We start from the raw sequence: 27,821 nt of genomic DNA on the forward strand, positions 1-27,821 counted from the left end.
GGAAGTTGAAGCATAGAAGTTCCGTGGAAGTACAAGGAAATTTTTTTTTCACTGTGAGGGTGACAGAACACCGGAACAGGATGCCCAGGGGGGTTGTGGAGTCTTCTTCTCTGAAGATATTCATCCAATCCCTGGATGCATTCCTGTGTGACCTGGTATAGGCGATCCTGCTCTGGCAGGGGAGTTGGTCTAGATGATCTTTTGAGGTCCCTTCCAGCCACTAACATTCTGTGATTCTGTGACTTTGATCAGCTTAACAGTCAATTCTGAACCATAACTACACAGCACTTGGAAAGTAAAATATTACAATCATTCATTTTACTAACATGTTTATTAGATTGTAACAACAACTATAAACAGAAGTACCATTCAGCTCTTTGCAGAGATATGAACTAACATCAAATCTTTACCAGAATCACGTATTCTTACAGGTGTCCCAGACACAACATTAACTTTATTAAGCAAAAGTTCATAAATAGTAAAAATGTCTCTGTCTCACATTGCAGCGTTCCTCAGGCATGTATGTACAAGTTTGGAGTATCTCCTCCAAATCTGTGTCGTAACTTTCTTTAGCTGTTTTAACAACTACAGAGATGATATTTTTTTCTGCCTGCAGCAAAGCCTTTTGTCTTGGAGCAATCTACAATTAGTATTGCTCTCAGCAGACATTAAAGTTCATTTCTGAAATGAAAGTGGTGATGAAACACAATACAATATTATCTGCTCATAGTTTGCCTACACACTCTGCCGTCGTTATAAATCTTTCAGTTATAACAGTGTATCTCCCTTACATCCGTTCCTTGTCTGCTACCTCTCTCTTTGAAGATCTTAAAATGGCTGGCTTGCAGCAAGGGAGATATTACAGTGAGGGTGGAGTGTGTTTACAGTCAGTTCTTTGCCTTTTGAATATCTACACAGCATTTTTTAAAGGTTGCTACGATTTATGATTCATGTACGATGAGATAGGTTTTCTGAAATGTTCACAGTGCAGTATTTTGTGGCCTAACCAAACTTTGTCAATGTCATTAAAAATAAACTTCTTCTTTTTCCTTTTTTTTTTAATATAAAAATAGAATACTTTATGTGTTTACACCAACAAACCCGACTCTATCCTATACTAAACAAGCTATACAGTAGTATGCACAGAATTCCACAGGAACAGAAATGACATGTGATGCTTGCCCTAAAGCTATAGTACTCTTCCCTAATTAATGAAACTTCTATTTACTCTCTCTTTTCAAAATGGTTTCTCTGCTCCTAATTTAGAAATAAAAGTAGGTATCATCATTGGTTGGGTTGTGTGATCCAAGAAGAGACGGGGCGGGAGGCAACGCTGTTTCTTCTTTTGATCAGTCTTCTCAGCTCTTGAGGGCTGGCACAGAGAAGTTATCAACACTCCTGTTATGGCAGTGTCTTTTTAGGTCAGAGCTGGCTGCAATGCCTCTGCTCTTTACTCATCTTTGGCAGCAGCTCCACCCAAGGGTAGGTGGCAGAGCTTCAGCTACTCACAGTGTGACTCACCACACAGCAGCACCCGAGGGTTGCCAGCCTGCCTGTCTCCTCTTCCTCTCTAGAATAATGATGTCCCTATTACTACATCTCGGGGATTGGCCTGACATTTAGTATGGATGCCTTCAAATTTTTCTTGTCAGAGAGTGGTTAATTCTTTACCGAAAGGAGGCTTTGCGTTTTTCAGTGAGAGATCTGTCAACATAAGCTGTTTGACTCGAAGTGGTTGAATGCTGGAATGAAGTTGACATAAGGCATGCTTTATGCTAGATGATTTTCCTTTCAGTTTATGTACCGTCTGACTACACCAGAGCTGGCAAGGCTGACATTTTACTGCACATCGTTTTTTGATGTTGATTTCTGTTAAGATATTCACCATGAGGCTGGCTCTTTTGGCTGCCTGTGTTTTAAGAAACTCCAAAGTTTGGGCTGTGCGGGATGAAAACACCTTTCGAACTCCTTAACTCTCTCATCATTTCTCTTAGCCTTTTCTGTGGAAACCATTTCTGCACTGCTCATTTACCTAAAGTACATGAAACAGTAACAGCCCTTCCAGCTGTACAGATTAGTATTCTACTTTCTCCTTCATGGCAGTAATGATGAATCTTCGTTCTTGCGTCTGAGCCCACATTAATGAGAGCTATTGGGAATCAGCTCTGGATGGTAGCACACAATGCTATTGGTGCAGTTCTCCAAATAGCTGGTAATTGAAGTGATGGTTTATAGAATCCCACTGCCTTAAACAACGTGATATTACATCCTTGTACTAGTGCAACTCGGGCAACAACATAAACATGTGCAACAGTGTTCTCACAAAGACCTGGCAGTAAAAAGTAGTGGACAGAACATTTTGCTTTTTGTTCATACAACTACAAATGGATTTTCCTCTATTCCAGACATACCCGTCATGTGTCGACATCCATATCTGTGTTGTCTTGTGATGATAAAAGAGAAGGATAGGGAGCAATGCACTTGACGTTGACATAAGTAGCATTGACGTGCACGTAGTGTTCTCCAATAAAAGTGGAGAAGATTGTTGATATTTTTGAAACAAGTTCAGAAAATGCTGGACGCATCTCAGGCTTCGGGTGCCAGCACTTCAACATGACTTCATACCTGCCATTCAAATAAAAGAAGTGTTTAATTATGAAATCATGGAAAAAAAGGGAAAAAAAAACCCAACCCAAAAAACCAAACACTCCACCCTCCGTCCTCCCACAGCCTCACTTACTATAGTATCAGAATCAGCCCAGGCAACCAGCCATAGAACAAGGGGACACAGTCTCATGTTGTGCCAGGGTAGGTATAGGCTGGATATTAGGAGGAAGTTCTTCACAGAGAGGGTGATTTGCCATTGGAATGGGCTGCCCAGGGAGGTGGTGGAGGCACCGTCCCTGGAGGTCTTCAAGAAGAGACTGGATGAGGCACTTAGTGCCATGGTCTGGTTGATTGGTTAGGGCTGGGGGCTAGGTTGGACTGGGTGATCTTGGAGGTCTCTTCCAACCTGGTTGATTCTATGATTCTATGGTCTAGTTGACTGGATAGGGCTGGGGGATAGGTTGGACTGGATGATCTTGGAGGTCTCTTCCAACCTGGTTGATTCTATGATTCTATGATAAGGCTTTGCAAACTACTTACAGTGGGTCGGGACAGTATTCAGGTTGTAGCAGCCTCCTTCCTTGTAATAAGTAAACAGTTATATCAAAAGAATTTACATCAGGATAAGGTGGTGCCCCTCTTGTCATAAGTTCCCATAACAACACGCCAAAGGACCACTAAGAAAGCAAAGCAATAAATGATAAGTTATATGGTTGGAGGGCTTTACATTCCAGTTTTAGAAGATGGTTTGACAGATTTAAGCATTCAAATGCACAGATTTTTTTTCCCCTGAAAAGTTATTTTACTGCGCTCATCTTTCTTTTAAGTGGGCTAATAAATGCTGTAGGGACTTGAGAAGCCACTTAAATTAGAGCCAGGGAAACTCAACTAAGTAAATTAAAAAAAAAAGCCTATAGGCTTTCTACTTAGATGGTGCAAATTGGCAGACCTCTGCTGAGGTTAATGGAGCTCTGCCAATTTACATGAGTTGTTGATCTGACTAACCCTGTGTAAATACATACTGAAGAGAATATATGTGGTGAAGATTCCATACATCAGAGGATAATTTGAATCTGGATTGAAAGGAGAGCTAAAACACAAAGTGATCCAGCCAACTAATGACTTCATCTTTATGATTTTTTTTCTTCACAAAGGGGTGAAGAACACTTGAGGTTGCTGTAGGCAGTCAGTAAGTATTTATAAAGCAAATAATGTCTTTTTGAGAACTATTCAATTTTACAAGTCTCAGAGTTAACCTGTTTTGTCAAGCTTTCCAGAACCCCTCCTGTATCAGGGTTTGGCTCCAACTTGGAATGTCCTTAGTTTCCCTTGGAGTGAAATTAAACTCCTTAGTCTTTCCTAAGCAGTAACAGATAATCAGGTCAACAGCTTGTTGCTCTTTGTTTGGGACAAATACCTTTTCTGGATGTAGAAACAGTTTATTATTCTTATGGGAACTAAAGTTAGATTTAAATGTAGGTGTTGGGTTGGAGTTAATCCATTCATTAAATACTGGAGAGACACCTCAGGCAATATAGGAGAAGTTAAGAGGTGATAGAAGTATGTTTGTACATTACCACATCTGACTTTGTTGTGAACTTCTGAGTTTGTAAACTTTCTAAAGCCATCCATTTCACTGGCAGTTTAGCTCCTGTTTTATTGTGCACACTGTAGTACTCTTTATCATAGACATCTCTAGCAAGACCAAAATCAGCAACCTTGACAGTGAATTTTTCATCCAGCCTAGAGAAATGACAAAAAAAGTATTATCTGCAACTGAGCAGGCAAGGTTTGTAGTGATGGTGGATTATAATGAGTGCCTTGCACCTTTGAGCCTGTGACTCTGGAAGGCAGTACTCTATCTCAGATCTATTAGCTAATGTAACAGTGAAACAAAAAGTGCAGCAAAGTATATTTGACATCCATTTAACAGAATGAATAAACTCAGGAAATTACTGATATTGTTTTGATAACATAATTTGAATTACAATTCTTTTGAAACAATTGCTCTGTATAAAAAGAGTTTTGCTAATAGCCTATGCATCCTGATTGCATGCTGTGTCATTCCTTCCACAGCTGTTTCTTCTTCCATATCCTTAGAAATCTCTCAATTTAATTTCCAAGTCAGGACATCACCTATCTCAGTTTTGATAAGGAACAACCCATCATCATCTCAGTGACTGCCTGTTATAATAACGTAGTCCTGTAAGTAAGGATGTGTTTGGTGTCTGTACTAAGGAAGAAGGATGTCATGAGGAAAGTTCTGCTGGGTTGACAGCTCAGCTACACCAGGTCTTCTTAGTTTTGCTTCTCCTAAGACTGGCATTTGTCCTGGTAAGTGGTGTCACTGTCAGAAAACACATAGTGTGTGGCTGTTGGCTTGCTTAAGCCTATATTGTGTGTGCAGACCTAATCACAGCAACCACCTGCTCTTTTGGGCAATCCTCTCTCTCATTCGGTCTCCACGTATGTGGAGTTTTCCTGTCTTGAATTTATGAGGATTCTGTCTGGGTAACTCTGGTCCGTTGAAGTCCCTCTAAATGGCACATGATCATCTCTTGTATTTACTGATGTGATAACTAAACCAGTGCTGATGGAGTAGGAGGGAACCCTGATGGGTCACCGGTGGACAGTTTATGCCATAGTAGCTTTCTGCACTTTTTCTAGGACAGTGGAATAGAGTCAAGAGTCCATGGGGACTGTATTTTGATTCTGGTTTCCTTTCTGATAGACGCTGCAGTTGTAGCATTCTGAGTGCTGGACTGCAGGGACTGCTGGGGAATGCGGGTCTTCAGCTCTACGTAGTCCTCTCCTGTAGCAGCAGCTCTCCAGGCTTTGAAGCCATACAAAAGCAGCCATTCATTTGGCAATGTCAGACATCCTGGTAGCTGTTCCCTCCTCACCCAAGTAGCCCAGAGGGAATGTCTTGTTGCCACTGTTTGGACTTTGATTAAACGAACCAGGGCTTTTATCCAGTGACCCAGTTCCTTTCTTCTTAGGAATACTGAAAATCATTTTGCTTATAAATTTTTACCTCCCTTAAAAAAACCAGCAGCTGTAAGAAAATGCTCTTTTTCAGAAGCTGCCTAAGTGTGCACCCTTGGAAAGAAAAGAAAAGGAATCTAATGTCACAAGTGGATAAACTTCTTGCAGACAGAGTTCCAGATTAAAATGTGCTGAAAATAAACTCTAATGATTAATCTTGCACCTCATTACTTCACAACATAGGTGATGAATCAGCATAATAGTATTGGCAGCTCCTGTATCAGCGAGTCTTTGTGTGAATTTGACTGTCTGGCTATCCAGACACTAGGAAGATTCTTCGCATGCTCTGGTTTTTGAATGTTAATTTGTGTGTGCAATTGAGCCAAAGTAGGCTCATGCACACCTAATGAAAAATTACTGTCAAGAGGTCTCACTGGTATTTGTGGTCCTGTTTTTCTCACCAAGTTCCCCTGTGTCCTTCTCCCTTCTGCTAGGTGCGGCAGCAGAGACATGCTGCTTCTGAAGAGGCTGGGTGGAAGCACAGCAAGTTGAGACAACAGCAGTTTAGCTTCCCTTAGGAGATGCCTTTTAAATTCTCTAACCAATGATTTTGAGAGGCTACACTTTCACCTCAGCTTTTCTTATTTCCCACACTCAAAAAAAGCTTATGTGTAAAAAGCAAGTCCTTAGCAAGCTGAGTAGCTCATTAGTATGCAGGACAAACATCAGTATAATTATGGAACAATGAAAAACACACCCTGTTTTGACCAAAAAAAGCAGAATCCTGGAAACTTTCCCTTACACAGACAAGTGTGATACTGTGGCTGCAAATAGATGTTTCTACTTACATACAATTTCTTGCTGCCAAGTCTCTGTGAACAAACTTTTTGCTTGCAAGGTATTTCATCCCTTTTGCGACCTGAAGGCCAAATCCAATTAAATCTTTTACTGTTGGGTTCTGTAAAATACAAACATTTACATGATACAATGAATGCAGAAGTACAAGGAGCAGGCTGGTTTATGCTGTGACTTTCAGGTTTTGCCAGACCTATCATACCACCAGAATGTGTTGCTTGTGGTAAAACTGGTGTAAGTTTAGGTCAGGTTCTTACCTCCAGTGAGGAAGCACACTTGAAGAAATCAACAAAATGCTGTCAGACTCCAGCAGAGTGGAGTTTTCAGTATGAGCAGTGACCTGGGCTGGAAAGGTGTGCTGAACCCCCAGCATTACAACTGACACACAAAACTTGAGAACTTAAGAGTAATAACGTGCTACTCAGTAGAAGGTTCTAACTATGAGCTTGAGGCTAAGCAGCTGAAATGACCAAGAAAGGAAAGTGTCTGATGTGTGGCAAAATAAATTGCAAGCTGTCATCAGCACAAAGCCATTTGTTCCCATGGCAAATGAGACCTTTGCAGTTACCAGAGGAAAATATTCCACAAAGGTTTACAAAGTGAGACCTTATTGAAAAAGTTAAATATTTTCATAAGTATATTTGTGCTTATATGTAAGTCTTTTACCCAACAGTATGACTTGTTATGTGCTAGTAAGGCCCTACAGATTTTTGTGTTGTTGACATTGCTCTATGGCATCCTCTTCTGCGGAACAATCTTGTTCAGCTGTGGTCATTCTTATTCCAGGCAGGAGCACCGTTCACAGACATGGGCCCTGTTGCTTGTAGAATGAAGAAAACTCAAAATGGAGAAGGTCCTTACCTCAGAAGTCTTAACTCCCCCAACAATTGTCAGATGCATTGTTTTCAAGAACTGTACTGGCTGTTGTCAATTACCATAGAGGGAGGGGCAAAGTCCTATTGGTTCACTTTACATTGTCCCAGCACTGTGAAATGAGTGAAATGCTGCAGCATAAAGTGGGCATGCACTACCTGAGGCAAGATGCGTGGTCTGATACTTGAGACAAGGCAGTGAGGCACACTTTTAGCCCAGAGAAGAGGAGGCTCAGGGGAGACCTTACTGCTCTCTACAGCTGCCTGAAGAGAGGTTGTAGCCAGGTGGGGGTCAGTCTCTTCCCCTAGGCAATGAGTGACAGCCTAAGAAGACACAGTCCCAAGTTGTGCCAGGGCAGGTTTAGGCTGGATGTTATGAAGAAATTCTTCACAGAGAGAGTGATTTGCCATTGGAATGGGCTGCCCAGGGAGGTGATGGAGTCACCATCCATGGAAGTGTTTGAAACAAGGTTGGATGAGGCACTTAGTGCCATGGTTTAATTAATTAGGAGGTGTTAGGTGATAGATTGGACTCGATGAACTCAAAGGTCTTTTCCAACCTGGTTAATTCTGTGATTTGAGAAATCTGTAGTCTTTCAATGGAAATAGGGAAAGTCTCTGATAATAGAGTACTTGTAGTTTGCATAACAATTGCTGTTTTCTTTCTCAAGATAAGAGAAAAAATATTGATAATAACAGGACTGTGACACTAGCTGGACACGAAGATTCCATACCTGAGAGCTGGAAGAGCAGATGGTGACGACTGGCACAACTGTGCTGAAGTCAACAGAGATATGCTGGTTTAAACCAGCAGATGGCTGGGCCCCTTTGCTTAGGTCTCATAAATGCACTTGTTTACAAAAGAGGCTTGTGGATGGGAAATGAGAAATACTTATTGCTGGTAATTTCTGGGAAACATTCTAGAGAGGAATTTGAGAGGGAAGGGAAGGAGTGGCAGCACTGTAATCAGGCTTGGTGGCAGCCTAAGCAAGTACTAAAGGTTAAGGTGTAGTAGCAGCAGCAAGTTATAGATGTAATGTAATTATCAGACCTTATAACCTGTGGTATTGGAGAAGGGTATGGCTATTATTTGATAGACCTCACCATGTACTTACATGAGTCTCATTCCTGATGAAGTTTCGAAGATCTCCGTGTTTCATGTATGGAAGAATGACTAAAGGGGATCCTTCATTGGGTAAACAGATTCCCAGGAGAGACAGAACATTGGGATGAGTGAAATCTTTCATGATTATTCCTTCTTTCAGAAACTGAGCTACTTCTTCTAGGTCTGTAATCCCTGAGAAATCCAGTAGTAAGATCAGTTAATTAAAAGAAACCTAAACAAATTACAATTACTTTTGGTATATTAGTCAGTGTCATTGCACAACAAAGTGATAGTGAGAAGCAAGAAACATGATCCCCACCACCCACATTACAATTAGGTTATGTGCAGTGGTTTTCTTACAATGACCAAACCCAACTTGTTGGCAATTTTCATTCCGTTTCTCCCTTCCTTGTTATGAATTATGTAGAATTGAATAACAACACTTGATTAAACCCTTTAATAAATGTTTTTATACTCTCTTCCTGTTTTTCCAGTAGCTTTGCCTACTTTTTTAGGATTTAACTTCCATACTCAAACCTCCAGTAATAAGTAGAATAAAAACTGACACTGTCTTGCCCTCATTTTCTTGAGTCCTTTTCTTTGTAGAGGAAATAAATGGGAATTTCTCTTGATACACAAATACATATCAATGCCTTGTGGTAATCTGAAGTCACTGGAATTGCTCCAGAGACACATCTGATCCAGCTGCAACTAAGAGTCATTATTTGTGAAAGTACCCTTCACTGTAATTAATGAGTTCACCCTGGTTATCTTTAGAATGATGATAATGTCTCACTATTAAACATGTAACTCACTATTTAGTGACTTCACGGCACAGTGAATTTTCCTGCTGTCATTATCCAGTAGTGTCCCATGGTACACACACCCAAAATGTCCTGTGTGAAAAAAAGGAGCAAGATTAGCTTTAATAAGCAAAATTAACTTTTTGGTATTTTCCACTGGGTGTCAGTTACACTTTAGGAAAATAACCACACTTAATTTCTGTCCAGTTCCCAATACTTGTAAAGGATACTTCATAACTAACACATAAGCCCACCATTACATAAAATGAAACTGCAGCATAACTGACATCTCTTCATATGGATGGAGAGTGTAAATAGTGGCAAGACCAGTGCCATGATGCTTCACAGTGTGCACAAAAGTCATGTCAGCCCGTTCCCACTATACTCTCTTGTGACATACACGTCAAAGGAGGGCACTGGAAGGCACAAGGGAGAAGTTAGGAGTTGACATGACCAGTGGCTCTCAGTGGTTTGTAAGCCTATGCTAAATGGTTTACTGGATGCATCTTCAGGGGAAAGTTGCATACAGTCTCTCAGGTCTTGATATTCCATGGCAAATGTTGAGAGTTGTATGTGGTGTCATGAATGTTTTGGGAGTTGCTTTACTGATCGTAGACTGACCAAATAATTAGGCAGTGGCCTATGGTCTCTGTTATAGATCAGTTCTGAGTGCAAAATATCACTAAAAGATGGTGAGCAAATTCTGTCTGAGCAGTGAAATAAACTGCCAGGAACACAGAAAATCTTCATGAGCCAATGCTTTCCTGACAAGCAAATGGGGTAGTCGACAGAAACCTAGCATGAGGAAACCTGCTGTGAGAAGTCAGGTTGACCTGCTTGGGAGACAAAGACCTCTGTGCTCCAGGCACACACATTGATTTATCCAAATCAGATTATGTACATGTAATGGTGGTTTTCCTTCACAGATGTGCTATTGACTGGACCCTTAAAAAACACTACTATTTGCAGTTAGAAAGCAAAATAGGTTTTTGTCAAGCGTGAGTACTGCGGAGAACAAGACTATCTGATTAACTCTACTAGATTCCAGTGGTAAGTGCTGGTCAGAGTCCAGCTGGCTTTGCTTTTGGCTCAAAGTAAAATTAATACGAAGTTTCTTTTATAAAAGCAACTAAAATCCCATCAGACCACAGATTGTTTGGAGCCCGGGCACAAATCCTAAAGCTTGGATCGGGTGTGTCTAAAATATTTTGGGGTTTGGCCCATTTATAGTTCGGAAGAGAAAATTAAAAATGGTTAATTTTGCTGGTGTCATTCTTGATATTTTTCATCCTTAAAGAAAGGGAAACTACTTGGATTTCTCTGAAACAAGAAAGGCCCACTCCTGCTATAGGAATGATGGACTGGGCTACATGGAAGGGAAACACACTGACTGTAGGATTTGTGGGTGTTTTCCTGCAAGAAGAGGCATTAGGAATATCATTTATAGCCAAATCTTTATCAGTGTTCTGATACTCAGTAAGAAATCTCTCATGTATGATCTGCAGAGGTACTGAAAATCCAATTTTTACTTGGGTCACTAATAGATACTCGATAGAATAGAGTTTAATAAATGCCCTTAACAGAAATACTGGCTTGGGCTATGAAAGGAGGGCACCTACTTATGGGGGTGAAGAGGAAGAGGAGTGATGGGAGACATTCAGAATAGGTGACTTGCTATATCAGGAAGAAAATAAGGGGAAGTGAATCAGGAGCTATGCATTACTGCAACCAGCAATAGAACAAGGGGACACAGTCTCAACTTGTGCCAGGGTAGGTATAGGCTGGATATTAGGAAGAAGTTCTTCACAGAGAGAGTGATTGGCATTGGAATGGGCTGCCCAGGGAGATGGTGGAGGCACTGTCCCTGGGGGTCTTCAAGAAAAGACTGGATGAGGCATTTAGTGCCACGGTCTAGTTGATTGGATAGGGCAGGGTGCTAGGTTGGACTGGCTGATCTTGGAGGTCTCTTCCAACTTGGTTGATTCTATGATTCTATGACAGGGAACTGAGAGCCTTTGGTAGGGGGAAACAAACAGCGAGCTATTCAGAGCTGGGAAAAGTTTGCAGAGGGTACAGGGTTGTGTGCATTTCTCCTGGCCTGTAGGGATATCTACTGAATGCACTAGTGACAGCAGGAGTTTTCAGCGCTGTGTAGCCATCGTGCCTGCTCTCAGGCTCCGAGTTTACGGTTGCAGGTGTCCCTGCTTCGGCACCCCCTGCCGTTAAGCCATTTGCCTTAGGGCCGTGCCCCTGCTGCAGCCTCACTTCTGTACCACAGCTTCATGGATCAGAAGCTCTGGCTGAGCTTTTCTGTAGGTTGGAAAATGGTGAGTGAACTAGCAAGCCTCTGAGTTCAAAGGAGCCCCATTAATTGGCAGGTTACTTCCTTCCTCTGGTGCCTTCTCCAACTGATCAAATACACAATCCTTCATTTGGCTTCAGAGGAGAGCCCCTTGGTCTCCCCCCTTTATTTGGTGCATGGGATGCAGTGCTGTAAGAAGTAAAAAGCTTGAAAACGCTCTGTGTAGACACCTTATTCAGAACGGTTCATAATGAACAGATGTGCAAAAAGAGCAGCAGTTTGCAAGGTAAGAGTTGCAATACTCACCTCTTCCTATTACTTCACTGAAGTGCACAATCAGACTGTCAGCACCAATAACCACATGCTGCACTTCTTTGAGCAGTTCAGGATTTAAGGCACTGATGTCAATGTGGACATTAGTTTGGAGAAGAGGACTGGCTAAATCTGAGTCTCCGCTAGACAGAATCGGGGAGAGGTCAGAGTGCGGGTACTGGGCAGGTCTGCATGATCCATTCTGAGACATGCTTGGAAACTGATCTGCAAGATGAACAGAAACTGTTACAGTACTTGCAGACTTCTGGGAAAATGAAGAATTTTATTCCACCACTAAACAAGGTTTGAGTTTATCAGTTTGGAACTGGCTTGGCTTTGCAGGAGTTTTGGTCACAAAGGGGAAATGAAAATATGCATTGCTAACCTGCCAAACTACAGGAAAACCATGTCACTAGAAACTTAGGCTTGTCTCAGCTCTACTGCTATGAAAGTAGATGGCAAAACTTCTGCTCTTCTGAAGAGATGGAATGAAGCCTTGCTGCTTCTTGCCAAGTGGTGGATTATAACATTTCTAGTAACTGGAAGTAACGAGAATAAATTCTGAAAATGACAGTGATACAGGAGGAAGAAGTAGTGAAGAATTGAAAACATCAAACCTTTCATTACTGTCATGTTCTAATTTGGTAGGGAACTCTACATTTCATGAAGGTTTCCAAACTGCTGGTGACTAGCTATATTTATCCAATGGTAAATATTCAACCAGGGAAATGCCTAGAGGTGATTCATATCCTGTAACTGCTGAAGATAATACAGTTGGTGCTACTCATGAAAATAACATGAGCCAGATGATTTAAAATAGCAGAAATTAAAATGTTTCAGTCAGTCAGGGATCATTTATTTGAGAAAACTATTTTTGTCAACAGGGATTTTAAATTGTTTTTGTTTAGAAGTTTTTTTTGTGTATTTTTTTTTTTGGTAAGAAAATCAATTAACTAAGTTTAATTTACACTAATTTCAGTTTGGAAGGATTCCAGTGGAGTCAATGAGCAAAATTTAGCCCAGGGTCAAAAACAAATAAATTAAAAAAAAGAGAATAAATGTAACAACAGAAATTACCAGATATCACAGAGCATAAAAAACATAAGAGATGTTGTACAGACATGCTTTATATAAGCATAAAAACTGGGAAATTTTTATGTAATGCCAGTCTTACTCATAGTGCTGAGAAAAACTCAGTGCTACCTACTTTCCCAAGAAGCAAAAATACAGACTCTCGACATGTGCAAAGCCACATTTATGTTACTGAAGGCAAATACCTATTTAATAATCTGAGCAAAATACTCTGGCCATGGCTGCAAGAGAATTTGTACAGCTGCTAGATGTAAATCTGCATGGTTTCTAAAGTTCATCTCATTTTACTCTTTGACAGTAATTGATGTAAACATTCCTTGAGGAACATTAATGAACACACCTTCTTCCTGGGTGTGCTCTTGCCTGTGCTTTGCCAGTGCACAGTGGTCCCTGGAGCACTGCAGGTTTACCTTCCATGAAGGATCTTTGCTTCCTTATGTCTTGTGTACCACTTTCCCTTCTAACCTCTGGAACAGGCTTTCCTTTTCCTTTGGGAATGCTTCAATCAAGAAACTTCCTGTGCAAGCTGGCGGCAGCAATTAAAGAATCATAAAGGAAGCTAGGAATGGGCCTGGCTTTCATACAGCTCCACGACTAGGGATTACAAAGGTGGAATAAGGATTTGGGGTGATTTATGTTAAGTTATATATAGCAGCACCAGAAATAGTACAAGGCTAACAAATAGCTGTGATATCTCAAATATCATAATATGGTAACTCCTAATACTAAAAGACTCTTCAATGGTGATCACAGAATCTTCACATGTCCTAAAGGACATGTACAGCTTAAAGTGATATGGTAGATGTAGTAGAATACTCTTCTGGAGAATACCCACTCTAAAATGGTGTTTAAGGCACAAAAATGTATTCAGCATAAGCTCATTCTTCTCTATTGCCCACAGTCCTGAAAATGAACAGCATGTTTTCTAAGACTGGCATATCAGCCCACTTGGAATTCCACTCATTTTGTCACAGCTCTCACATCCCATTGCTTCATTTTTAAAATCAGCATTTCTGTATCATACACAATGTGACATTTTATAGGAGGGGCATGACCAGACAAATCTTCCTGGGCTGACAGAACTGATATATAATGACTGTTTGAAGTTACTGAGACACTCTAAACCTACAACCGCTCAATGCTATCCTTAAAAACACTTTTTTTTTTTGAGAGAGAGGCTGAGAGAGATGTGATGGACCTCAAGATAACACAATATCACAACATCCCCCAGCTCTTAATAAATTGTGTGGCATAATTACAGAGAGCCTTATGTATTTCTCCAGCCTGAATAAAAAGAAAAATCCTTTGCACTTTAATCTGGGGAAGTATCTGAGAAGTTCACATCGAATAGCAAGCCTGTGGACACGTGAAAGTCCCAAACAATGCAGACACAGAGAAACCAATGAGAAGCTGAAATTTAGATATTGATCTGAAGACATATCCAAAGCAAGATGTATAAAATACTACCTGTGCAGCTTTATAATAGAGGCATACCTTCTAGAAAAGTTGATCTGTAGTCTACAGATTCGCTTGAAACCATTTCTGTTGTTGGACTTACACTCCTTGCACTCACCAGCCTGTCCAGGTGAGGAGTGTGCACTCTGCCATCATAGCGCACTAGTTCACTTCCCAAATCTGAAGCAGGAAGAGAAAGAAGTGTTAGAAAACTCTCATGACTGCTACCTGCCAACATACATTTAGATTTTTACTTCTATTTAGCTGTTATGTTTTGCTGGGAAGGGAGTTGGGTTGTTGCTGAGGCAGATGTGTGCAGGACCTGAACTCGAGCTATTCAAACAGCACAAGATTTACTGTAACTTGTGTGACAGCCTTGCTCTTGGCCACACTGGAAGATCAAAGAGACTTTGAAGCTTCTGAGGCTATTTTCATGGTCCCACTGTAGTACTGCATCTGAACACTACCTGGTTATACACTAGCTCCCTGCACCCTCTCTCTGTCTGTAGTGTAGTGGTTCCCACTGGAAGGAAACACAGACATGGTGGCCAGAGAGGATGCACTCTCTGACCAAATCCCTGAATTGGGTGAGCAGGAGACCACATTGCAGTGCTTTGTGTCTTGCATGACTTAGGCATGTCTGGGAGGACTAAAAGGCAAGTGAATGAAGCTGAAGTATTTGTGATTCCATGCATGTAATTTACTCATCCTCTCTTTCAAGGCTGACTGAGGAAGAATTTTCCAAATAGCGTCCAGTTCCTCTGGAATTCTCTCTTTTAGAAACAGTGTGGCCCTTCACCCACCTGAGGCAAGTGCCAAGGACTGAAATGCAATTAAACATTGGAGGACTTGATTGTGAAACCTTTGCTGGCAGGTTACAACAGGGCATCGCATGGCAGATAAGCAAAACAAGCGAGGTTTTAAAATCTAAGACATAATAATGGAATTATTTGATAGAATGGACTATGATAGACCTTTAATTTGTTTATTCTTCCTTCTCCAGAGGAAAAACACCACAAAGATAAAAATTAACACTGATGTTGAAACAACTCCAGCAATTAGGCCTGTGAAATTTTGATCTTGCCGGATCAGCACTTTTCCGATCACTGTTGACAGAACTTCTTGTTTCCACTGGAAAAAAACAAAACAGAAAGAAAAAAAAGTATGATAATTTTAAGACAAGTAAGAATGAGATGATTAGTACTAAGGTAAATAGTGTGGTGATTTTAAGGCAAGTAAGAAGTAGATTATTGGTTCTAAAGTATGAGCTGCTATGTCCCATGTGCATTAAATCTTGATTTTGTGATGCTGTGCTGTGATAAGACACTGGGAGTGGAGGAATTGTGATGTGGCTGTATGTAAAAGCAGATCTATGCTTTTATAATCCAATACACACCCTCAAGAGCTCTGGTAGTGACACAGCTATGTGTGTGCTACACCACACATACAGCACGCCCTCACACACACTCCAGATAGCAGGGTTCCAGTGCTACCAGATGTTAACTCAAAATGCTGAATTCATACTTTTACTCAAATGTCTGGGCTTATGGATACATGGGCTGAGATGTTTGTTAAAAAAACAAAAAAAAACCCCAACCCAAATGTCTTTAATATGTGTCCTTCTGGCATAGATGTGCTGTAACATCAAACTCTCTTGCTGTTGACAGCGTGCCTGCATTTTAGCTCCTTGCCAGCTTCCAGCTTCTTGGTAGTTTAAAGAGGCAAAACAGAACAAAACAAACAAACAAAAAACCCCAACCCCAAAAATCAACGACCAAACAGACACCAAGCAGCTAACAAGGAAAAACTGGTTTAGGTCACGTGGCACTAGCTCAGTCAGTTGGAATGCATTTGGCCATCTTTTCTCTTCCTCCTGTGGAATTCATTCCTCTGGGTACTGTAATGATGGATTTGCCCGTCAAAAGAGAAAATGTTCTTCTTCGCTGGGCAGACTGCAATTTCTGAGGCACCTTGCCAGTAAATAAGCAGAAACCTTATTTAACCCCTTTATGTTGTGTTCTTTTCCATGCATGAAATACATGCCATGCATATCTGTTCCCTAGAAGTTGAGGAAATATTGCATAGCAGAACTGATTGCATGCAGTGCCAGTCCCAGTTGCGTGGGTAAAAATGTGAACAGCTACAGGCTGTAGCATGTGCACAGGTACTACATGTACATGTAACAAGGCTTTCAGAGGTCTGGGAAGTGGATGCACTAATAGGAGAGCTGCATCTGATTTTTTAGTTTGCCTGATAGAGCTAAGAAATTTAACTTGTACTTTTCAAAATAAATTAATATTAAAATTAATTAGCATTTCACAGAATCACAGAAACATCCAGGTTGGAAAAGACCCTCAGGATCACCAAGTCCAACCTAAAACCCTACTCTACAAGAGTCACCTTAAACCATAGCCCTACCCTAAGCACTACAACCAAATGACCCTTAAACACATACAGGGTGGGTGACTCCACCACCTCCCTGGGCAGCTCATTCCAGTGCCTGACCACTCGCTCTGTGAAAAAACTTTTTCCTAATGTCCAGTCCAAACCTACCCAGCCTTGAGGCCATTGCCCCTTGTTCTGTCTCCAGTTACCTGTGAGAAGAGACCAGCAGCAGCCTCTCCACAGTGTCCCTTTGGGTAGCTGCAGACAGCAGTGAGGTCTCCCCACAGCCTCCTCATTTTCAACCTGACCATCCCCAGCTCCCTCAGTCGCTCCTCACAAGAGTCATCCTCCAGGCCCTTCAGCAGCTTTGTCACCCTCCTTTGGACACACTCCAGCACCTCCACATCTCTCCTATACTCTGGTGCCCAAAACTAACACAATACTCCAGGTGTGGCCTCACTAAAGCTGAGTACAAAGGGACAGTCACCTCCCTGCTCCTGCTGGACACAGCATTTTAAATACAAATCAGGATGCCATTGGCCTTCTTGGCTGCCTGGGCACACTGCTGGCTCATATGCAGCTGCCTGTCTGTTACAATCTGCAGGTTCCTTTCTGCCAGGCAGCTCTCCAGCCACACTGCCCCAGGCCTGTAGCGTTGCTTGGGGTTGTTGTGACCCAGGTGGCATTTGGTCTTGTTGAAACTCATCTCATTAAAGCTGGCCCATTGATCTAGCCTATCCATGTCCCTCTGAAGAGCCTTTCTAACCTCATTCAAATCAACACTGCCACCTAACTTGGTGTCATCTGCAAACTTACTGCTGGCACTCTCTATGCCCGAATCAAGGTCATCAATAAAGATGTTAAAAAGAAGTGGTCCCGACACAGATCCCTGAGGAACACCACTAGTGACTGGACACCAACTGGATTTAACTCCCTTGACCACCACTCTCTGGGCCCTCCTGCTCAGCCAGTGCTTTATCCAGGAGACAGTGTGCTCATCCAAGCCATGAGCAGCCAATTTGTCTACAAGAATGTATCAAAGGCTTTTCAAAAGTCTAGGAATAAAACATAAACAGCCTTTCCCTCATCCAGCAGCCATAATAATAAAGCAAATTTTTACTCCTTGCTTAGCTTACGGTCTGACATGGCCCAGGATCCTACTGAGATGAATGCCATAAAGACAGAAAAAAGTAGATGGTGCATGCTCCAAGCAGCTTACACAGGCTTTGATCCTAATCACACTTACATGACTAGCAAAGTCTCCACTGTTTTTAATGAATCAGAGTCCATGATTGGCAAATTTCATAGTTTAAAGGAAGACTTATTCCACAGTGATTTTTAAAAAAATCTTTAAATATATATGAAAATTCTGAAAGAGCTGTGTCTTATTCTATGAATCAGTAGGTCAAAACTGTCTACAATTTTCATTTGCAGTAGAACGCTGAACGACTCTAGGTAGATCACCTTTAGAACCACAGTGAAACTCAAACATTTGTGGTGTTTGCTTCTAACAAGGAGAATTGACATGAAATTATAAAAAGCAGACAAAAAACTTATTTGGAAGGTATCTGTTCCCCTTGACTGCAGCTGAATATTTTGCTGAAAATAGGGTTTGTGAGCTCCAAAGTTAACCTACTCCATCATAGCTTCCTGTTCTTCCCCAGGTTTTCTCTTGTGCTTGGATGAATAACTATAATTTTATTTCTCTGCTTAGTTTAGATTCTACTTTGTGCCTAAGGCTCCAGAAAGTCTCTGTGCAAGCAGGTAATGACAACCATGATGAGAATATTTCTTTTCAGATAGTCAATACTATTTGAATTTCCATCCTAAACAAACAGGAATAGAAATATCTTTGTAAACACAGTCTTAGGATTAAGTTTAAACATTATAGGTTCAATAGTGATATTGGGAATGACAATAAAACAGGAATAGAAATATCTTTGTAAACACAGTCTTAGGATTAAGTTTAAACATTATAGGTTCAATAGTGATATTGGGAATGACAATAAAACAGGAATAGAAATACAAACAAGCAGGAATAGAAATATCTTTGTAAACACAGTCTTAGGATTAAGTTTAAACATTATAGGTTCAGTAGTGATATTGGGAATGACAATAAAACAGGAATAGAAATACAAACAAGCAGGAATAGAAATATCTTTGTAAACACAGTCTTAGGATTAAGTTTAAACATTATAGGTTCAGTAGTGATATTGGGAATGACAATAAAACAGGATTAGAAGTACAAACAAACAGGAATAGAAATATCTTTGTAAACACAGTCTTCTTAGGATTAAGTTTAAACATTATAGGTTCAATAGTGATATTGGGAATGACAATAAAACAGGAATAGAAATATCTTTGTAAACACAGTCTTAGGATTAAGTTTAAACATTATAGGTTCAATAATGATATTGGGAATGACAATAAAACAGGAATAGAAATACAAACAAACGGGAATAGAAATATCTTTGTAAACACAGTCTTCTTAGGATTAAGTTTAAACATTATAGGTTCAATAGTGATATTTGGAATGACAATAAAAATGGCATTAATATATCATGTGTGGTGTAGGTGCCTTACCTCTATATTTAACTCACTGTTGGATTTCAGGAGATCACTGGGAACCGTACACAGAATTGATTCTGACTGCAGGAGAAGGTTTTCACAGCTTTTGTTTCCGACTTTTAGCACCTCTCCTTTAACAGCTTCTGAATCAATATAATTTCCCTTGGAAAAAAAAATCAATTTCATATTAGACAATCATCTCATAAAAGTTAAGGAATCCTTTTATTACTTTGGAAAATGTTTTTAATGGAAAAACAATTGTGAAATAAATGACTAATGCAAATTTACTTTCCCTGTCGATATGCATGTATTGGGTTTTATCATGTAAATAAGAGTTTGACAGACAGGCCAGAGGGAGATGATAAAGTCCATGGATAATATCTGCTGTCACTAATATTCACACAGCCCACATAGACTTCTAAAAATGTCCAGGGGATAAATCTTGTGGGTCCTGTTTAGAGTTGTGCATAATTTACACAAGAAAGGATGCATTATGGTGACTCTGTTGCTTGTACAAAATTGCATTATATTACCCACAAAATAAAGGCATTTCAAGCATTTTGTTTTGCAAGTGGTTATGGTAGCAGAAGTGAAGCTTTCAGAAATAACTAATTAATTATAATAACAAAAAAAAAAAGCACAGATCTGTTAAAATCACATTATGCAGACAAAAAAAAAAACAACCAACCATTGTTACAGATGACAGCATACAAAGTGTGCTCCCTACTCAGAAAACCCACTTTTACATCTTGGACTCACGTGGAATATTATTCCTTTTGGAATTGTGATAGTAGTGTCCAAAGGTCAAGTTCAGGATCAGCAGTGCCTCAGTATTTAAGAAGTTGCCCTATCCTGTGTACAGCCCATCTTAAGATGAAAGAGCAGTCATATTAAGTGTGACTAAAAAGGGAGGATGAGGAGTAACAATAGTGCAGGCTATTTATGTTGGCTGGATATGGGAGTTTTTCACAAGGAGGGAGGAAGGCACCATGGCTGACACTAATATGAGACTTTGTATACCCCCATTCTGAGGGATTCTGAGAAGTATCTCACTTTGTAATATGGTTTTGGTCTGTTGCAGAATCAGGATGAACCTTGGTTAGAAAATTAATAACCATATAGGAAAGCTAGCTTAATGTTCTGTTTTGACTGGCAAAGTTATATCCCAGGTAAGTGGTTTTTACTGCTGGCCAAAATAGGTCTGTCTAGCACTCTATCTTCTGTCTACTTTGGAGCCATCCTGTTTGCTGTTAATTAAGTAAATATTCAATGAACATGTGACTGATTGCTTATTGGTATGGAGACTTGCTGCAGATAGTGAGTCATTCCTGTTCAGGTCTTTCATAGAATGATGTGTTTTCCATCTTGAGGATAAATACATTATCTTGGAAAGTGTGGACAAATGGCCTCTTTTTCTTCTACATCAAATCTTACCATTTTTTTCCTCCACCAAAACTGACACTTATCCAAAGGGAAAATAAAAAAAAAGCATACTGATAAGGTGGTCCTTATCCAGTTACAAAATAAGCTTTTACTTATTACCATTATGTTATCAACAATATATTATAGTTTCAAATATATTCAGTATAGTATCTCAATATATAAGAGCTTCAAAACTCTTTGAGCAGTGGTTTTGCTCTTCTCAGAACCACTTCTCAGAATGTGCCTATGCTTGTAAGAAAAGGAGGACACTGGCTCCTGTGAGAGCTGGGAAACAGTATTTCCTATTTTAAAATGTGTATTACCCCCTTCTTGCTGAGCAATGCCTTTGCATGCAAGCTGGAAAAACTTGTTGCTGGAATGAGTAGCTGTTGCAAACAAGTCTGACAGATCGAGCACTTCACAAGTGTAGAGAGATGGGAATAACCTGGATGAAAATTTAGAAGCAGTAGAAAGACTACAAACCAAGACATGAAAATGTTGAGACTGGTATCAGAAGAATTTTTGAGGTTCCTCATCACAGCAGGTTGACTTAGGAAGAATGAGAGGTTACTGCACCTACAGAAATTCCACTTCACCTTGCACAGAAATAATTGCACTCTCATGGACTAGACACTGAGAGAAACATCATTTTCTATGCAATTTATAGAGTGACCTATGAAAAGACAAGAAGAGCTCCTTAAGATTATCTCATAAAGAATGTGTTGCACTGGTCTAGGAATAGAGCAGGCAACTTATTAAGCCTTGTCCTACTCTGAATTTTAGGACAAATGTGCCAGCGGGCAGCCAAGATCTCAGCTGTGCCATGTGAAATGACAATTGTGCTACTTATTTCTCTAGTGGAAGATTTGTATTTATAAATACACTTTTAGTCACCTAGCAGCCAGTTCCTAGGCCTCCTCTGGAAGCATGCACAGAGTTCCTGCACCAGCTTGGTGCACAAACACAAACCAGACCAGGCCAGAGCTCTGGGCAGATTGAGGTGAGAAGCTGTTTCTTTCTCACTTTGTTGTTTTTTTTTTCACAGCTGGGGCATACTGGGATGTCAGCAGGCCAGCTTGCAGGTCTGGGTCAATGGCTCCTGCAGGAGGCATCAACTGAACTCTGTCACAGTATCACACAGTATCACAGTATCACCAAGGTTGGAAGAGACCTCATAGATCATCAAGTCCAACCTGTTACCACAGAGCTCAAGGCTAGACCATGGCACCAAGTGTCACGTCCAATCCTGCCTTGAACAGTTCCAGAGACGGCGACTCCACCATCTCCCTGGGCAGCCCATTCCAGTGTCCAATGACTCTCTCAGTGAAGAACTTTCTCCTCCTCAGCAGACTCAGGTTTTGGTCACCCCAACAGTGCTCCTGCTCTGAGAGGCTGCCATGCTGGCAGGACATGGAAGCACTTCTGAAGTGGTGTCTTCATGGTGCTGAAGGAAAGAAGTGCTTCAAGCCACTCTGCCATGACCCCTCTGACTGGAACATGGTGGGCAATGAGAGACTTCAAAGAGCCACATACTTGGCAGAGGAAGACAGTGATGATGTGGGACCTTAAGAGGCTTGGTAGTGTGGAAGACAAAAGGGCTGGCACTGAAAACAAGAAAGGCTGGCATTCCTGGCACACAGCGCCCTGACTGTGTTGTAGATAGAGGACTTAACATTTCCTTGTGTGTAACATTTTCTTACAAGAACATCTTATAGTCATCGGGGGAAACCAAACAGAACCTTTCAATTGGTACCCACTGTCATTTGATGAAAGCCAAATGTCACACTGGATTAGTCTGACTGAAAAACTTCTGATAAAAGTTCCCTCCTCCCCTCTGAAACTAATTAAGAAAAAGATAAAAGAACTTTGGTTTGGTAGAACAGACTGTTCACTGAAGCAAGCTGCCATTTAATTTCATGCTGAGTTTGCTTAATTACCACACAAAATATGACCATGAGGCATGTAAACTTGTGTGTATCTTTGAATGTGGGTATGGGGCGAGAGGAAAGTGTTGCCAATATGGCTTGTAATGATCTTTTGGCTCCCGACTATAGTTGCTGAAAGTCGCCTCGCTGTTTTGATAGAAGCATCCCAGTATAACTAATTCTATTTAGAGGGAGATGTTAAACTGGTGCTTGTTCATCTTTTGTTCTAGGAGACCAGCGTTCACAATGTTATTCTCCAGCTGGTTGCCAGGAAATAACAACAGCATTAGATTTAGGTAGACATCTACTTTGGATGCCATGACTACAGGGGACATCAGTATGACAGAATTGTGACATTGGTCAGTTGTCAGTGGAACAGTCCTCAGCCAGCCTTTCTCATGTGAATGGATTCTTCCCAGAACTCAGTAGCACTTGGGACTTCTCCTTAAAGAGAATAAAAGGTCTGTAAGTAAAAGGATGAGGAGATTAAAAAACATAACTATTTTTTTAATCTTAGTCCCTGGGAATATTTTGGAGCAAGTCCTCACGGAAGCTTTTCCAGGCAGAGGAAGGAGAAGTACACAATTGGGACTAGACAGCATAGGTTCCTAATAGCAGATTTTGCCTGAACAGTCTGACTGCCTTCTATGAAGAGATGACTGATTCTCTAGATGAAGAGTGATCACTGGACAATGTTTATCTTGATTTTAGCAAGGTTTTCAAGGGGATGATAGGACTGGATGGATGGTCACAGAAAGAGTGATCAGTGGAATGGGCTGCCCTGGGATGTGGCTGAGTCATCAATCCTGGATGTGTTTAAAAGTCATTTGGATGTGGTGCTTGGGGATATGGTTTAGGGGTGAACCTTGTAGAGTAGGGTTATCACAGTTTGGTGACCCTGAAGGTCTTTTCCTACCTGAATGTTTCTGTGATTGAGGTGGGTGGAAAACAGACTAGCCATCAGCATAAAGGTTAGAAGTGGCATTACTCAATGGCTGGTACTGGGACCAGTTCTGCTTAAAATCTTTATCAACAACCTGAACAGTATTCTTTCAGATTATATCAGATTTAGGAGCATGACTGAAATACTGGAGGACACAATCACTCCCCAGAGTGACTCTGTGGGAGGAATGAGCCAGCAGGAAGCTCATACATTCAACAAGAATGGATGCAAAGTCCTGCACCTAGGTTGGAATAATCCCATGCACTAGGGCAGGCCGGCAACAGCAGCATAGGAAGACAGTTACAGAAAAGGACTTGTAGTCCTCATGGACCACGAGGTGAAGTGAGACAACAGTGTGCCTCTGTAGTGACAAAAGCTCAAGGCATATTTTAGCAGCAGCAAAGCCAGTACTTGTGAGACCACATCTGGAGAATTGTGTCAAATTTTGAACCTGGCAGATGAGAGAGATCCTGACAAATGGGATAAATACAGCAGAGGGCCACTGAGCTAGGAAGGGAGCTAAGGCCCAGGATACACAATGCGAGGCTAGGGGAGATGAGTGCTTTAAAGCTGTAAAATCCCTATTCTTGGAGATCTTCAGAAACCATCTAGGCAAGGCCATAGGCAACCTGACCTATTTTTTCACTTAGCTCTGCTCTGAGCAAGGGGGTTAGACTACAAAGACCGTTGATATGCATGACCCGGAAAATACTGGAAAACACTGCTGTTACTGCACAGAAGCACTGAGCCATGCAGCAGCTATATATTCCCAGCTCTCTGTCTTTCCAGTGTTTTTCTATAACCAAGAGGAGAATTGCTCTGCATTGAGGAAGTGATGATTGTATAGCTACAAGCTTCAAGCAGAAAAACTGGGGGGAAAAAAATCAGATTGATTGTTCTTTGTGTTTTTCCCAAGACGCCTTGTGGAGACAGATCAATGTCAAGAGTTTGACTGGAACCCAGCATGGCTGACAGAGGCTCTGAAGTAACTTTCTCTGATTTTCTGCAGCTCAGATGCTGTCCCCTGGACCATTTGGAGTTAAAGACCTCCCTCAGGGTTTCAAAATGTCATGACTGCCATAGAGGAAAAGACTTTTGGCTTCCAGAGCTACGGAGGAGCTACGCAAAGAGCTGACCACAGCACTAAGATAGGTTCTCTTCCATAAAGCATTTTTAGGGATTGTATTCTATATAAATTATAGCTATTCTATATAAATCTCATGTACATAATAATACATTGCCATAATAATTCATTTCAAAGTAGCAATACTTGTATTTATACTCTTTCTCTTTGATACTCTAACTCAGAAAAGCACTAGATATCAAGGAACTGGACTGCCACAAAAGGCATTTAACTTCCTCTACAACATTGTAGTAGAGAGCAGCCAGTGCCTGTAAGGGCCTCACATTCCTAAGAGATGTTTCTCAGTGCCGTGTAGGCTATTCTCAGTGCTCTTTGTAGAGGCACTCAGCATCAACTTTGCATTTTTCATGGATCCATAAATATTTAGGCTACAGTGGTGACTGATCCTCATGAGTGATTTTGTGTGTAGGCCAGTTTCCCTCAGCTCTAGAGAGCCAGAGCTGCTTGTTCACTTTCTAAAGACAACTCCATGTCTTTTGTAAGAAAGGACACAAAACCATGTGACAGTTGAGAGCTGAGACTTGCACAAAGACCACACGCTTCAGGTTCTGGGCTGATGGCCACGCTTAATCCTGAACTGGTGACGCAATTCATCACAATCAGAAGCTGTTGCAGTGCAGTCCTCCCACAAGGGCAAGAAAAGCCTCTTGCCCACCCCTACGCACTTGATACCAGCAAGCAACCTGGTATACATCTTTGTTTTCAACTCTGCATCTTTTAATTTGTGACAGCTGGGGGCTTGGGTGAACGCAGTACTGAACACGCTGCTCTCTCTGCCTTTGCCTCCTTGGGGCTTCCTTTATTTCATCAAAACGTCTGTTCCACGCTACATTGCTGATGTGCACTTGTGAATAATTGAAAAACTTAGATCAAGATTTCTTACCTTAATTTCCAGAATATTTTGGTTGCCTCTTGAGATGAACACCGGCTTTTCAAAATGCTTAAACACAGGATTATTTACGTAGTCGAAATCAAAGTACAAAGAACTGACACCATCAAAAACAAAGAACACTTTGGTTACAAAGGGGGGTTGCAGATTGAAGGCTTTGAGTGAAGGAGTTGTACAGCAGATTATCTCTGAGCTGGAGCGGTGGGTACACGCCTATAAGAAAGAAAGAAAGAAAGAAAGAAAGAGGTAATTGCTGTAAGTACGTGCATAGGAAGTCACTGATGAATGCAACTGCTCTTAACAATACACATATATTGAAAAAACAAACACCAGGAGCCTCGTTCTTCTTTAACCAAAGCAAAACCCTGATCGGTGCTAGGCAGCGTTCAGTTGGAGCTGGGAGAAAAGCATAAAAACTTCATGTCAATGGTGTTTGCACTCTTGTTGAGGAAATGTTCAAATAAACAAGCTTCCTGACCCGATTGTTCACAGCATTTTTAAAGTAAATATTTTGCAGATAATTAATGGAAAATTATTTCCAAAGCCAAGCACCATCAGGAGGCTAGCCTGATGTACTGAGCAGCCATAATTCAGCTTACTCAGACTGTGTCAGAGTCACTGCCACACAGATTTCTCTTCCTTTTTTCCTGCTAAAGCAAGAGCAAGGGACTAGAGGAGAAGGTAAAAACAGGGGCAATGAATCTGACTGAAAGGGCAGAAAACAGAAGCAAAGCACTCTTTACCCACGGTGTAGCTAAGTCGCTGTGTTTCCAGAAAGGTACTAGGGGCTCTGTGAAATGCATTGAAGCTGAAGCCACTGTGAGACTCTGGGCCACAAAAACTCAGAGTATCTTCCTTCTGAAAATGTATGATTAAGGCCATAGTTGTGCAGAATGAGGTGCTTAGATACCCAAGTGCCATGCATGTCCCTCCTGGGTATGTTTACTGTGGGATGTGCCTCACACTCTATCTCAAACCAGCAGAAGTAAGATGTTTGTCCCTCACTGTAGCACAGAAGGTGCCTGATGGTGGGAATGAAGCCACACTTGATCCTCACTTTGTCATTCCTCACGAAGGCCTGCTCTGGAAGTGGTTCCTGGGCAGGGGGAAGATGCTGGTGCATGCCACAATGCAGATGACCTGCCAGAGCATGCTTTCTGTTATAAGGGTATAATCCAGTGTGAAATGCCTGGCCTGGTGCTTCTCTCTACAGACAAGATTTACTGGCAGCCTGATTTGAAGCTGAGTTTAGGCCGTTTGCAGGGTCTAACATGAATTCTTGCAGATGGGATTCATCCAAGCTGCATCCAGACACTCTCACTGAAGTTAGTTGTCTAAATTGCCTTTATAGTCAACAGGGGGAAAGAGGCTCACCTAGGGTGGGATGCAAGGGATTCATTTTAGACAACAGCTTTAATTAGATTAGCAGTGCTCTAGAAGGGTCAGCCTCTCTCTCTTGACTGTGAGAGTTTCTACATGACTAATTTGATTATAATGTCAACAGCATATCTACAAGCATCGATGAGAGACAGGGTGGGTGCTGGGTAGCATCTTACAGTCCCTTCTCTGTGCCTCCCTTTCATGCTGCCTACCATGGATATGGTTGAAGGACTTCTGGCAAAAAAAGAGTTGTTTCAGTTCCACCGAAGCATTTCTCTTTCAACTGTATAAACCTTCTGTAAGTAGTTGCCTGTACACTGTGTCTGACAGCAGAGGTTTTATTTATTTATTTACCTTTAAAGAAATACAGGTAGAGTGGCTGACACATGCCCCAGTATGACATATTTGTTCTACAAGCAATCTCCCTGGAAAACCAACAGCCCTGTCGGATACCTTTGCACATCTGAAGAATTTTTTCTTTTTTTTTTCTGTTTTTCAAATTAAGTCAGTTGTCATTATAAAATGCTGCCTGAAGGAGCTGTGCAATTAGCTTCTATTTGCCTCTAACAGGCTAAATTAATGCCATATAATTTTGCTGTTTCAAATCAGTGACATAAGTGTTCAAGCTGTATCGGTTACATACTCGCGTTAGCTTGAAAAGTGGGATTGAATTAGCAATTTACAAATCAGCTCTTTTTCTTATCACCACAGGAACTCATGTTGCTGTGCATAACATTGTGAAATCCTGAATCTGCCAAGGGAAACATTTTCTAGGCT

General features: G+C 41.1%; 1 protein-coding gene across 2 annotated transcripts in view; it reads right to left on the minus strand.

The window, feature by feature from the left end:
* Positions 1-312: 312 nt before the first annotated feature.
* Positions 313-27,821, minus strand: part of MET (MET proto-oncogene, receptor tyrosine kinase) — a 102,065-nt gene continuing 74,556 nt past the window's right edge. The window contains exons 11-21 of one of the 2 annotated variants that reach the window (XM_064142080.1): positions 25,659-25,877; positions 19,357-19,503; positions 15,363-15,519; positions 14,428-14,568; positions 11,836-12,066; positions 9,240-9,320; positions 8,435-8,616; positions 6,441-6,550; positions 4,185-4,350; positions 3,148-3,284; positions 313-2,625 (exon numbers count right to left, since the gene is read on the minus strand). In XM_064142080.1, the coding sequence (XP_063998150.1) occupies positions 2,415-2,625; positions 3,148-3,284; positions 4,185-4,350; positions 6,441-6,550; positions 8,435-8,616; positions 9,240-9,320; positions 11,836-12,066; positions 14,428-14,568; positions 15,363-15,519; positions 19,357-19,503; positions 25,659-25,877 (1,782 nt within the window). In that variant the 3' untranslated portion in view covers positions 313-2,414. The remainder of the gene's footprint in view (positions 2,626-3,147; positions 3,285-4,184; positions 4,351-6,440; positions 6,551-8,434; positions 8,617-9,239; positions 9,321-11,835; positions 12,067-14,427; positions 14,569-15,362; positions 15,520-19,356; positions 19,504-25,658; positions 25,878-27,821) is intronic. The other variant, XM_064142079.1, reaches the window with a different exon arrangement.

The sequence above is a fragment of the Pogoniulus pusillus genome, chromosome 4, assembly GCF_015220805.1.
Source record: "Pogoniulus pusillus isolate bPogPus1 chromosome 4, bPogPus1.pri, whole genome shotgun sequence".
Lineage (NCBI taxonomy): Eukaryota > Metazoa > Chordata > Aves > Piciformes > Lybiidae > Pogoniulus > Pogoniulus pusillus.